Below are 14,235 nucleotides of genomic sequence, written 5' to 3' on the forward strand. Positions count from 1 at the left end.
GACGACTTCGTGTACAATTTACGAATATACGTGGAATATTGTTTGATTTTTCAGCATATAGCAAATATGTTGCAACATTTTACCCTGAAGAATACATTGTATAACGTGTCATTTATAAGTTCATTACATCAATGACATATAAGAACGTTTACAGATCATGTATGAAATATCGTTTATATTTTTACCAAATAATAAAAAAGAAAAATAGAAAATCATGGTTGAAATCCTTTTTTTTGTCTTAAACATGAGGTATCCTGGGGGTCTTAAACACGAGGTATCCTGGGGAAGGCTCCAACTGTAGGAGGCACCTTTAAGCCCGTACCACAACCCAGACTAGAAGTTCTTGCTCAAACCAGGAGGCACAGGTTCTCCCAACAAAGGCGACTTCCCTGCGACTCGAACTAGGGAGCAAACCCAGTCAAGCCACTTAAGGAGACTCTATTGCCAGTGGAGCCAACACTTTGTTGGTATAATTTGGATACATTAATAACTACAACACTTCCAACACAATTTATCAATCTGAGATAATGTGTCATTTGTCCACTCACAAGTGAAACTAATAATGAATTTTTACAAATTATGAAAATTGATTACTCAACAGATGAATTTAAGCTTAATTTATTTAAGCTTTGCATATGCCTACATGGGATGAAAATATATGTTGATATACTACATCAAAAATTTAGTAAATAATAACTTGAATTTTAATAGAAAAACTTGATTGGCAGAACGAGCCTCCTACATCATTATGTCAACATGACGGGACTATCATATAGTTGTGCGATTCACCGCTTGAAAGCAATGGGTTCTCCTCAATTTTGAAATGATAGGTTGTAATCTCTATTTACCGAGTGAATTATTCAATAGTTGGGTGTGATCTTGTTGAAGTAGAAAGTATTTCAAGCCACGAAAAATTCCAGTCTTCTTTATTCTTATTGACCACTTTCGGTAATTAACTCAAATACTTCTAATGAAATCTGGACTAATTACGAAACAGAATCTTACAAAACTAAAGAAAAATATTCGATAGAATTACCCCCATCATTTTCTTGATTTGTTTATTTAATACCTCGCGTTTTAGTTTCTAGGGGCGCCACCCTATAATCTCACGAACATTTTGCTCTTCAATTTGACATATAGATAGACATATTAGGAACAAGTCCAATTAGAAAAAAGTGGCCACCTCATATATTAAGAATCATTAACTTGGTATACTTTATTGGAAAATCATGATTCAGAAAAATGTATAATGTCAATGTCCAAATCATATGAGAAAGGACAAAGAACAACCAACACTAGAGAGAGAAATATTGTAGAATATGCCAAGCAAGTTGTTAAATAGATACTAATAATTTATAAATTACTGTATCTATGACGTTACAATCGTTATTAAGAAAACTAATAGCGTAGCTATCAAGAAAATTCCGCAATATTACTTGTCCAATTAGGATCCTATCAAGTTTGACTTAATGAAATTATAGAATATTTGTAGTGTTATCAAGACCATACCGCAATAGTACTAGTCAAATCACGATCGTACCTTCTAATTTGAACTCACCCAACTTTTTAGAAAACTTTGATTTATTTTTCGGGTTCTTTCTGGACAGATTTAACTGCTAATCTTTCATACACGGATTCATAAAATAAAATAAGCGCAGTAAGAGCATCAGCAAACTACGTTAGCAAATAATAGCCACCGTACGAGAATTACGCCGCGTTTCATTCTCATCAACAATTCCCTTACGTAATATTCAATTATTCTACTCGTTCACATTCTTAATAGTTATTTAAAAGGAATAAAATAAAAATAAATCCTCTCTCCCCCCTTCCTTTATATGTTCTCTCTTTCTTTCTCTGCTTGCAACCAAGAGATTAATTAATTATGCATGGCTCTAATGGAGAGAATTTTAGTGATTCATTTGATGTTTTTTGCTTTGTCAAGAGTGGTGGTAAACTCAGCTGCAACGACAGGAGGAGGGCTAATAAATCCATTGAAATTAGAGATGTTTGTTGATGAGCTTCCAGATATGCCTAAAATCAAAGGGTATTATGCTGCAAATGGTGTTGTAAAGCCAAAGAAACTAGAGATTGGTATGTTCGAAAAGAAATGGGTAAGCACAATAAATTTCATCATTTTCATTCTTTCATCTATTTTCTTTTGACATGCCAGTTTCTTGGGTACCAGCTAAGCTATAGTCGGCCATTTCCTTTATAGATTTCGAGACGTACACTATGTGTTCATCAAGTACTATTGGCTTTTGTGCATGAATTTATATGATATTACATCACTTGGTTTCTAATAAAAGAGTTAAGAGTGTAAAAGAATTGAAAAGCAAAAACAGAAAATCATAAACTTGCAATATATTTGTCTTTGTTCGGCAAATTTGGTTATTCAACTTAGACAATTGCTTGCTCGCTGTGCAGGTAAAAGTTAATGTTTAGTGGATGATATTTCTTTCAAAATATATTAGATATTTATAAATTCTAATATTGATTAATATTTGAAATTTTTATGTGTGTGTGCATATATATATATATACACGTATAGTTGTTTGTGATATTTTATATATTTTTTAAAAAATCACTATATGATAGTTTCTATATTGATGCTTTTAAATAATTCCTCTCCCTTTTTCCCCCTCTAATTTAGATAGATAGTTCACTTAATCAGCTTTTGGTGACACTGAAATAAAACTATTTTAGATCTAATTTTCCGGTTTTTAAAGTAATTAGCAAAGCATTATTTTTTTTTCCTAAAGTAAAACTTCAAATGGCCCATGCAGGACACAAACTTGCAAAGCAAATTTAAACCACGTTTTTTAGACAATCGTCACTCATTTAATTCACGATAATTTTACAAGTATAATATATGCACTTGGGGACCATTTGTGATTGTGAATTACAAAAAAAAAAAAGTGTTGGTTTTTCATCTCCTTTCTTTGTGGGGCTAATAAAAAAATTAAAAATCACCCAATCAGCAAACTATCCTTTTTTACTGGCTTTGTTAGTGGCTTCCCCACTACTACAAGTAGGTTAGGTTTAAGAGCTCTTCCTACAAATCTATAAATCCAAAGTTGAAGCAAATGTCCAATTATGAAAAATTAATAAAAGAAAAAAAAACAAAAAGCAGAAAACAAATTAAAAAGTGCCCTCACAACGTACACGAGAGACTCGAACACTCATTTCACTAAATAATTCATTACCCTCCAATTTCTATAGTCATTGTTCTACATGGACGACTTAGATCGGTCTCATGATCCGACGTTTTTTTTTTTTTTTTCTTAACAAATATAAAAATATTTAAATATTAACCATACATTATCACAAAAAGAAAAAATGTAACAAAATTTTTATAATTAAAATTTTAATTAAATAATATAATTTATTATTCTCGACTTGAAGTTAGCGTGCAAGCTATAATATAACTCGATTGATTAATATTTGTATAGTTAATAAACTTTTCTTAGTGGCAAAGCTATTAATTTATTAAATTAAAATATTTGCATATTTAAAATATTTTTTTTACTATTTGAAACTGCAAAAAGTTAAAAAAGTAAAAACCATCCACTTTATTACGTTTTAGTAAACAAGGGTCGTGACTTATGATGATGTACACGACGTCGCTTGATAGTCAAAATGAGTTTATTCTTTTTACCCTTTTCTTTTCTATACAGAAATTCCACAGAGACCTCCCTCCAACACCAGTGTTTGCCTTCGGTACATCAAGTCTCACAGCAAGCGTCCCTGGTCCAACCATCGAGGCCCTTCATGGCATTGACACTTACGTGACGTGGCAAAATCACCTCCCTCCAAATCACATACTTCCAATCGACCCAACGATCCCAACTGCCATGCCAAGCAACAAGAAAGGTGTCCCTACTGTGGTGCACCTCCACGGCGGCATTGATGAACCTGAGAGCGATGGATACGCAAAATCATGGTTCACCGCTGGATTTGAAGAGAAGGGACCCACTTGGACTAACGAAACGTACCATTATCACAACATGCAGCAGCCGGGGAATACGTGGTATCATGATCATACCATGGGGTTGACTAGAGTCAACCTGCTGGCTGGCTTGATTGGGGCCTATATTCTCCGCCATCCTGATGTTGAGGCTCCGCTTAGACTCCCAAGTGGTGACGTGTTCGATCGGCCGTTGTTCGTCTTCGATCGAAACTTTCTTACCAATGGTTCCATATACATGAATTCCACTGGAAACAATCCCTCGATACACCCACAGTGGCAACCTGAGTACTTTGGTGACGTAATCGTGGTGAATGGGAAAGCATGGCCACGTATGACAGTACGTCGTCGTAAATACAGATTCCGTATCATCAATGCCAGCAATGCGAGATTCTTTAGATTCTTCTTCACCAACGGTTTGAGATTCATCCATGTAGGATCTGATTCAGCGTATCTCGGAAAACCCGTAGTGACCAATGACACCGTCCTGGCCCCAGCTGAGATCGCTGACGTGGTCATTGACTTTTCAGAATCAACGTCTGATGTTGCTATTCTAGCAAATGATGCACCTTATCCTTACCCAGCAGGTAACCCGGTCAACGATGCTAATGGTAAGGTGATGAAATTTATCATATTGAAGAACCGCGAAACCGACCCTTGGCGCGTGCCCGAGAAGTTGATAGAATACCCTTCAGCGGATTTATCCGCTGCTTCGACCACACGCTATATTGCTATGTACGAGTACACGAGCAACACTGGTAAGCCCACTCATCTTCTAATCAACGCAAAAACATTAGAAGATCCCGTGACCGAGACACCTAAGGTGGGGACCAGTGAACTGTGGGAAGTGATAAATCTTACGGGGGATAATCATCCGCTGCACATTCATCTAGGGTTGTTTAAGACGTTAGATCAGACGGAACTTGTGAATCTAGAAGAGTTTAAGGCCTGCATGAACAAAATAAACGATGCGATCAAGTGCAACTTAAGCAAGCATGCGTGCGGCAAGAAACAAGCCGTGCCCGTGCATGAACAGGGTTGGAAAAATGTGTACAAGATAACACCCGGTTACGTGACAAGAATATTGGTGAGGTTCTCTTACGTACACGCGAATGCATCGTACCCTTTTGATGCAACTGCAGAACCTGGCTACGTGTACCATTGCCACGTAAGTAAACCTTCATTTTTTTTTCTTCCCCGTTAATTTGTCTTCAGTTTTTTATCCGACTAATTTTGGTTGTAAAGCTATTGCCTGATTTTCCATTACTCTTATGCAGATCTTGGATCACGAAGACAATATAATGATGAGACCTCTGAAGCTTATCAAGTGAGAGCTGGAATGAAGTCGTGGCCGGTTTTGGATTCTTGTGGGTTATAAAATAATAAAGTTTGGTTGTGCCGATGAAAAGGTGATCAATTGGATAAATAAAAAATAATTAAGTGTGTGATCAACTGTGCAGTTGACAGCGATGTTAGTTTTAAAAATAAAGTACACGTGTTTGTAAAATATCTTATTATCAACAAAGTGTTGTTTTGTCCTAAAACGACAATAATTGCTAGAAATTTTTATACCTGTTATTAATTCTGCTACCAGTAACAATAGCTTATGACAAATAAGCTTACGACCAATTCCCTCAAGTCTTTTTCAACTTTTTGTTGGTGGGAGCAGGCGGCTAAAAGCTTGTAACAATAATTTATATTGTATTTACATTGTTAAATAATTGTGATTATTATATTAGTTAATGATTGAAACCCAGCAACTTTATCGGCCTCCGCTGTTTAACTCCGCAACTCACTAGTCATCTACATGCAAAAATTAACTGTAATTCGGGCTTGTCACATTTCATGAATATTCTAGCACACTAATAATAATAAATGCTTGCTATGCGCCTGTCACCAATTCTTGTCGTCTCAAAAATGAAAGCTCTATACAGCACACACTACGAAAGATCTTGTTCCCGAAAAAATTTAATGAATTTTTATGGTCCCACTGACCTGACCCTTGAAAAGGGCGTAATCCATTGGACATTGTGAATAAATAAGCCCAAAGCCCATTAAGGGATACAAAGGACCGACTAGGCTAACACATACGAAAGGCCCTTAGAGATTTTAAAAGTAAATTTATTGTGTCAACGAAGGACTGGTAATTCCAATTTCATTATGGCTACGGGGATTTGTATCTGATTAAGAAATTTCTCTTTACTATTATAATTGTTCGGGGCAATCTTAGAATTTTCCTGTATTCAACCTGTTGATGCGAGATTCTGGTTACCCTCTCGATCACGATCAAGATCTCTCTTCAACTAACTCTACCACGACCAGGATCTCTTCTCGTAATGCTTCTTCTCCAGAAGTTCCTGCGTACATAGAAACAGGTCAGATATTATTATACCTGTTATTAATTCTGCTACCAGTAACAATAGCTTATGACAAATAAGCTTACGACCAATTCCCTCAAGTCTTTTTCAACTTTTTGTTGGTGGGAGCAGGCGGCTAAAAGCTTGTAACAATAATTTATATTGTATTTACTTTGTTAAATAATTGTGATTATTATATTAGTTAATGATTGAAACCCAGCAACTTTATCGGCCTCCACTGTTAACTCCGCAACTCACTAGTCATCTACATGCAAAAATTAACTGTAATTCGGGCTTCTCACATTTCATGAATATTCTAGCACAATAATAATAATAAATGCTTGCTATGCGCCTGTCATCAATTCTTGTCGTCTCAAAAATGAAAGCTCTATACAGTACACACTACCAAAGATCTTGTTCCCGAAAAAAAAAAATAATGAATTTTAATGGTATCCTGACTGACCCGACCCTTGAAAAGGGCGTAATCCATTGGACATTGTGAATAAACAAGCCCAAAGCCCATTAAGGGATAAAAAGAAACGACTAGGCTAACACATACGAAAGGCCCTTAGAGATTCTAAAAGTAAATTTATGGTGTCAACGAAGGACTGGTAATTCCAATTTCATTATGGCTACGGGGATTTGTATCTGATTAAGAAATTTCTCTTTACTATTATAATTGTTCGGGGCAATCTTAGAATTTTCCTGTATTCAACCCACAATTAATGCATCAGAAAACCCCAAGTATGCAGGTAGTAAGAATCATTGTCATTGTAACACGCATAATTGCGTACATGGTAAGAAATCGTAGTAATTATAGATTAATGAATTTTTTATTTGCGATCATTATTTTTTTTTCATTTGTAAATCACTGATGAATCTCTTTGTATAAGTTATTGAAGTCAATAGTTGAAATGAAATATTGTAAGAAATTGTAAAGAATGGTTATTATATAACTAAACATAGTTATATAATTACTTCTCACGGTAAGAAAATTTAAATTTTAATATATTGCGCGACGTCGTATACATCAAACGATCATTGGGTGGCTCTATTTTACTGATTTCTTTTAGTTACTTGGATACAAATGAATATTTCCTTTCATTTACTCTCATCCCAAACACTTTTAATTAGTTCGTCACACTTACAAACACTACCACTAACATAATAATAGATGATTTCATTGCTTGATATTAGGAGTGATTACACTGGCTTGTGCGTCTTTTGGATATGATAATATTTGTGATCATGTTTTTAGAAGTATTCGTTGTCAGATTCACTCAGTAGCAAAGATTGTTGCAGAAGACATGGTGGATTGTTAAGTGCATGTTCCCCATTTTCAACCTATGACGTGGGTTCAGCTTTCATGCATTCAGCCACGACCTACCAGCTGGATGCATAGTTGGAGTACTTGTCGTTTTACAGGTTATTTTCTAGCTCAAATTTGTATTGAGTAGTGAACATGGGGAAGATGTAGTCTAAAATCCACCGTGCTTTTTGTAGAAACACTTTTTGCAGAGTGAATCCCACAAAAGGATTCATTGGAAAGCAGCAAAGCCGAAGCTTTGCTTGTGAGCTTTTCGCATGTTGATCGTTTCGGACGTTCCCTTATAGCAAGTTGATTCGTATCTACTCTAGAGGTATCAAGAAAAGGTTCTTCCATTTCCATTGATTATTAAGTACTCGGTTTCATGGACAATGAGATCTAAATTGGAAACACGCCATATTTATGTTTTCGGCAGATTCTAAAAGTTGCAGACACGTTCCCAAAACTTTTGAAAATGCTTCATGTGTCTTTTGATTATCACTATTTTTTCATGTAAGTCCAAGTTTTAAAGAATTATTAAGAAAGAAAATAAGCACATTTAAATATTTATCTTAATCACCAACAACCCCTCGGTTGGGTCAGTTAGCATCTTCTCTCTTTCAACTATAAAGTAGAGAGTTTGAATCTCCTCATAATAAGACAGTTTATCATTCTATTGGATTTCGGTGAATTACATTGAATGAACTTTGATATGTCAGATTGATTGTATATTTAAAAGAATTTTATTATATTTTATTTTGATTGGATTTTATATAATATTAAATTAAAAAAGAAAACAAAATCATATCTTGATCACAACTAATACAATCATATTACATATACAATAGTTGGCTTAATGTTAGATAAGAAAGTAAAACGTAAAGTTGATATCCAGTTCTATTAAATTGGATTAGCCTATATAAACATAATAACAGATTGATAAATATAACTATATAAAAATTCACTTAATTAACGATACATGTTTAATTTCAAACAATAAAGTTCGTTATTTACGATTGCTATCAAAATCATGTTCTTTTATTCACTCTCGGGATAGTTAGAAATCCCTGGAATAATGGTTTTGCATGAAATGAGTTCAATGCCTTATTGCTTCTTTATTAGATAACGGTGAATATTCTCTCGCCCCTTAAATGATGAGATGTTAGAGCAGATGATATAATATTGACATTCAGCTGGCTGACAATGCTACAACAATACCAAAGCGTAAATGTTGAAAATGAGGGTATCGAAGACATAATTTGACCTTTGTTGGCCAGAGAATATAAGAAATATAAAAAATCTCTTACAAATTTAAGCCTCTGAGAAAAAAATAACATCAAACACAATATTCTCCCAGTTGTAAGAAAATGTTAACAAGGAAAAGAAAAAAAAAACTTGAGCAAAAACAAATGCTTCAAAATTTCGAAGTGTTGGCAAGGCATTTGTCACCACCCAACAAGCAATAGTTTCAAGAGAGCCATCCGAATATACAGACCATTCTTTGCTTGTCTAAAATAGGCAGCCCTAGGATCAGCATCAACGTCTACTGTTATCTGTTAGCATAAGAAGCCATATTAGAGAAAACATGAGAAGGGCCACACCAGCATTCGTGACAAACAATGGTTGCTTACCTCATCAAGCCTTGGGAGAGGGTGCAACACCACAGCGTGCTTCTCCATCACTTGTAATACATTCTGATCCACAATGTACTTGCCTCGAGCTTCTTCGTAAAGGTCAGTTCTCTCTCCAAAGCGTTCCCGCTGTATGCGAGTTTGATACACCACGTCACATTTCGAAGCCACTTCCATTAAGTCTGCACTTTCTTCCCATTCTACACCTTGTGATGTAAGATAGTCTTTGATATCATCCTGAGATGGGCAAAATAAATTGAGCAACCAAACTTACAGATTTCTGATTCAAGTTCTAACGTGTCATACCCAATATCTAACTGATCCATGTCAATTTATTTCCAAATCACGTCAGAGAAGCCCAATTGGTTAATCAATACACTACCTTCATTTTTACTACACCAGGAGAGACAAAGTAGATCTTCACATCTTGGTATTTGGCAAGCAAGTAAGCAAGCGAGCGGACTGTTCTTCCATTAGCTAGATCTCCCACAAGCCCAACTTTAATGCCATCCAGCTTGCCTATTTCTCTTTCAATAGTATAGACATCTAAAAGAGCCTGTGTTGAGTGTAAAAGCAAGAGCAGAGCTTTGACTCAGTTTACTCCCGAATAGAAATCAACATAAGGAAAACTCTAAGACATCAGGAATAGAATGCTACATTTTATTTATGTACCAAAGGAAAACTATAACATCTCCCAAACAGATGCATTAAGGAAAACTCAGTGCATACCTGAGTTGGATGCTGTCCAGGACCATCTCCAGCATTTATGACAGGAATGACAGCTGTTGTTGCAGCTCTTCTGGCAGCTCCGCTTTCAAAATGCCGCATAACTATTATATCAGAGTACCCCTCAACAGTCCTTATAGTGTCTGCAAATCAAGCAACTATATCAGAACCACATTACAAGGAAACTACTTAAGGGAATCCTGGATGAATGATCAAAATGATATTTACCTTCCAGTGTCTCCCCCTTTGCTGCAGATGAAAATTCCCTAGCATTTTCTGTAGTCAAAACTTCCCCACCTAACCGCTTCATAGCAGACTCAAATGAAAGCCTAGTTCTAGTAGAGGGCTCATAAAACAGAGTAGCCATTAGGTAACCTTTAAGAATTTGGCTTCCAGGTGAATTCTTTTCTATCTTCTCCATTTCACGCGCAACTTCAAATATAGCATTAAGAATGTCTCTATCAAACTGTTGTGCTTCAATCACGTCATCAAGTTGAAACTTCTTCCCGATGGTAAATGAGGGGGTACTTTGAGTTTCTACTGCCCAGCACTGGATTGAATTCCTTAAAGGCAACTGCTGGGTCTGCTTCCATTTCACTGATTTTTCATGGGATAACAACAATCTTGATTTTGAAAAGTCAGCAGATAGAGAAAATGAATTTCTATGAACTGGTAATTTATCCACAAGACTTGAATAACTAAACATCAACTCTTTTTTGCAATTTATCACTCTTGGAGCAAATGAGCTCTTATTCATCATACATGTAGAGCACGACGATGAAGCCATTGAGTTGTTTTCAAATTGCTTTGACCCTCCTATGAAAAGGAATAACAACAATATCAAAATTGAAAAAAAGGAAGTAACTAAAACAACTTAGCATGCTAAGTTTACAATTCCCTATATAAAGATTCAAAAGAAAAAAATTTGATATAGTGTTAAGAGGTGTTTGTCAGCAAATTATTGGGATAGGACGGAAATGAACTCATATTCTTGAAATAGAACTAAGGACTAACAACCAATCTTGTTCAACTCCATATCAAAAACTCTAACCGACACTACCACACATTTTGTGAATGCACACAAGAAAGTTATGAGACCAAATGAAAAGTTACATACAAAAGCATATCAGAGTAGCCATCAGGCTGCACTTGGCAGCAATGGACTCGGCCATATAATTGGAATCAAGTGAGATTGTAGGCCATCTCTTTTGCAAACAAGAAAGATATTCAAATCCATTAATTTCAAAACCGTAACTACATGCTAGGCTAGCGAGCACAACTTCCAGATTTTCATTATATTGTATTCCTCCAAGATTTAGTTAACCATGCCTAATATCCATCTCATTTCCTTTAAAGTTAGTAAATAAAAGGAATTTTAAGATAAAGCTCATGTTATATCAATGTAAAAGAAAAAACAGTATCACAAAAAAAGTTAAAGCCACAATTAAGCCATGAGTCCTTTCATTCATTAACATAGCAAAATACTTTATCATTCAACCAATATAAAGACCCTGGAAATAGATATATGAGCCAAAAAGATATACAATTTCCTATATCATTGCTCACGCTGTCACATACCAAATACAGCTAAAAAACAAAACAAAAAAAGACATAACAGGGCAAGCAACTTTAAGCAAACAATGAGTTTCTTTTTTCCCTTTTTGTTCTTTTTAACGAAACCCAAACAGGAAATATGCCACTGTAACTTCTCTTAGCATTCAAATATCGATGCTTCAATCAAAAGCTATCAATACAAACAATTCAAAAAATAAATTGCATGAAAAAAGAAACTTCAAGGCAGCCTCAAACTCATCAAATAAAAACAGAAAATAATATAACAAAAATGGATAAACATGCAAACCCAGATGCGATTTTAAAGAGAAAAGGTGGCGAAAACTGACCTCCAAAAAGAACCAAAGCAGCTTTGTTTTTCTTCACTGGTTGCTTAGCAACTAAGCGGCAAAAGCATATAGGCAGTCTCTTATAGAGGCGATCGAGTTCGGATCGGGTTCGGATTCATCCGATTGAATTTCGGATTAATCGGGTTGAAAAACACCCTATGTTAACCCGAATCTTATATACAATCGGATCGTATTAGGATTCGGATCGGATCGAGTCTATAATTCGGGTTGAGTAGGATCAGTTCGGGTTTGGATGAGAGAGGATGGCAGTCGGGCTGCGTCGGATCACGGCGGCGCGTCACGGACTCGCGATGGCCTCGCCCGGTTCCGTTGTGACTGCGTCTACCGTGCCTGCCGTTTCCTATCTGTGTGTGTGAAAAGAGGGCCACGATGCTGCCACGCCGCCAACGATGTGCTGCCGTGCCGTCTACGATGTGTTGCCGTGCGTGTGTCGGTATGTGTCGTGTGATGCTGCCGCTGTTTGCTGCGATGCACGTGCAAATTTAGCAATTAGGTTTTGTTTGTTAATTATTTTTCACTTTCTTTTTATTTTTTCATACCAATTTACCAATTCGATCGGATTTTAAGATCGGATCGGGTTCAATTCGCTCCGATCTGAATCCCTTCGGATCCGATAAATTCCACCGATCGGATTGGACTAGTAATCCAATTCCGTCAAAATTATTTCAGGGTCGAGTCGGGTTCACTTCGGATCGGATCTCTAGTATCTCCTTTTTTAATATTTGAGTTTTAATTTCGTTAATATTTTTAACATTGGCATTTTGTGCAATGAAGGATTCTTCGGCCTATTGGGCTGAACCACAACACTGTTTTGAGGCCCAAAAAATAGCATCTACCTATTATGGCTATAGTGATTTTGAAAAAGTTAATTACTTTTGACCTTTATCATTTCCTTAGTCTAATTTTTTTTCCTTTTTCAAAATTTTAGTATGACGAGATTTGATTTCAATTCGAACTTCAGCCTAATCAGTCTCATTATGATAGCAAATGTTACAAAATCATATAGACATTAATTAAAAAAAATCAAATCAAATCAAATCAAACTATAAGCTATAGATGCTTATGAGCTCATGTTAGCGTTAAAAGTATATGTTTAGTTTATCAGATCGGGAATGTGATCACATGTTGTTAATGGTGTTGAAGTAAGAATTCATTTCAATAAATTTTAATGTAAAATTAATGTTAAAGAATTGATGTGTTTTCTAATATATTTTTTTCTTTTTGTTAAAGAATTGATATGCTCTCTGATACTTTTTTCTCTTTATAAATTTTGCATTGAAATTGAAATAACATAGAACCTATGGATTATATATATATATATATATATATATATATATATATATATATATATATATATAATTGCACACTCCTAAAAAGTCTAATTATGTTGTTAATAGTCTTAAAATATGAATTTCTTTAAAAAATTCTCACCGCACTTCTCTTGTCATCAACATTTGATGTTAAAAAATTGATGATGCGTCTTCATTTTTTTTTTTTTGTGGTTGTATTTTTTATATTTTGATATGAATTTTAAATAACATATAAAACTCGGACAAACTATGAACCACAATATGCAGCAAGGAAATGACATAATTTATTGATTATGGTAACATCTCATTACATTTTTTTTTAATCAAACTTATTATATGACTAAATTTTCATGTTGCACAGCTTGGAGCAGCCTTTCACACACTTCTTCACAGCCTCCGGATCTGCAACAGCAAAGAAACATATATGAAGAAAAAAAAAAAAAGTAGAGTCCATAAATTAAAGTATATAAAAGATGCTTGCAAATTTAAGGATCATAATTATTTGTTTATACCCGAGCCAATTTCAGCACACTTAAACTTTGAACAAGTGTAAGTGCAATTGCAGAGATTATCAGGGATTGATTTTAAGTTCTTGCATTTGCCAATGCACAATGTGGCACACCAAAGTGGCCGAGGGACGTTGCATTTTGGGTAGCAATTCGCCAAGCAAGTGTCGAGCTTAATATGATGCTGACCGTGCCCTTCAGCTGCGGCAGGCAGCAGCAGCAGAAACAACACCACCATTGATGTTATCAGAAGCCGAAGACCAGTGATTCCTTTTCCTTCCATTGCTGCTGTCTAATTAGATAATTTCTAGTGATTTTTAATTTTGGGAGAGGTTCAATTTATAGAACAAGAACATATTATCAAATAGGGCTCGAGTGTGAGTCGGTGATTATTTATTGGTGGACTCTATTTTGAGGCTAAAAATACAATTGCAATAAGTAAATGTAATTTCAATTTATGATGTTCTAAATATGGAGTCATGGTGTTAATGTTTGTGGCCCCTTGAGTTTGTA

At 35.3% G+C, this 14,235-nt stretch overlaps 2 protein-coding genes across 2 annotated transcripts; one reads left to right on the plus strand and one right to left on the minus strand.

Annotated features, from left to right (window-relative positions):
* Positions 1-1,886: 1,886 nt before the first annotated feature.
* Positions 1,887-5,359, plus strand: LOC18036481 (multicopper oxidase LPR1). The gene is made up of 3 exons (XM_006427003.2): positions 1,887-2,111; positions 3,675-5,132; positions 5,242-5,359. The coding sequence occupies exons 1-3, from the start codon at positions 1,887-1,889 to the stop codon at positions 5,293-5,295; spliced, it is 1,737 nt and encodes a 578-aa protein (XP_006427066.1). The 3' UTR covers positions 5,296-5,359.
* Positions 5,360-8,876: 3,517 nt separating this feature from the next.
* LOC18036958 (aspartate carbamoyltransferase 2, chloroplastic) lies at positions 8,877-12,610 on the minus strand. Its single transcript, XM_006427004.2, has 6 exons — positions 11,886-12,610; positions 10,213-10,800; positions 9,988-10,127; positions 9,641-9,814; positions 9,259-9,495; positions 8,877-9,180 (listed from the first exon to the last, which is right to left on the minus strand). Exons 2-6 carry the CDS (start codon positions 10,769-10,771, stop codon positions 9,073-9,075), a joined length of 1,218 nt encoding a protein of 405 aa, XP_006427067.1. The 5' UTR covers positions 10,772-10,800; positions 11,886-12,610; the 3' UTR covers positions 8,877-9,072.
* Positions 12,611-14,235: the final 1,625 nt, after the last annotated feature.

Source organism: Citrus clementina, unplaced genomic scaffold, assembly GCF_000493195.1.
Source record: "Citrus clementina cultivar Clemenules unplaced genomic scaffold, Citrus_clementina_v1.0 scaffold_7, whole genome shotgun sequence".
Taxonomy (NCBI): Eukaryota; Viridiplantae; Streptophyta; class Magnoliopsida; order Sapindales; family Rutaceae; genus Citrus; species Citrus x clementina.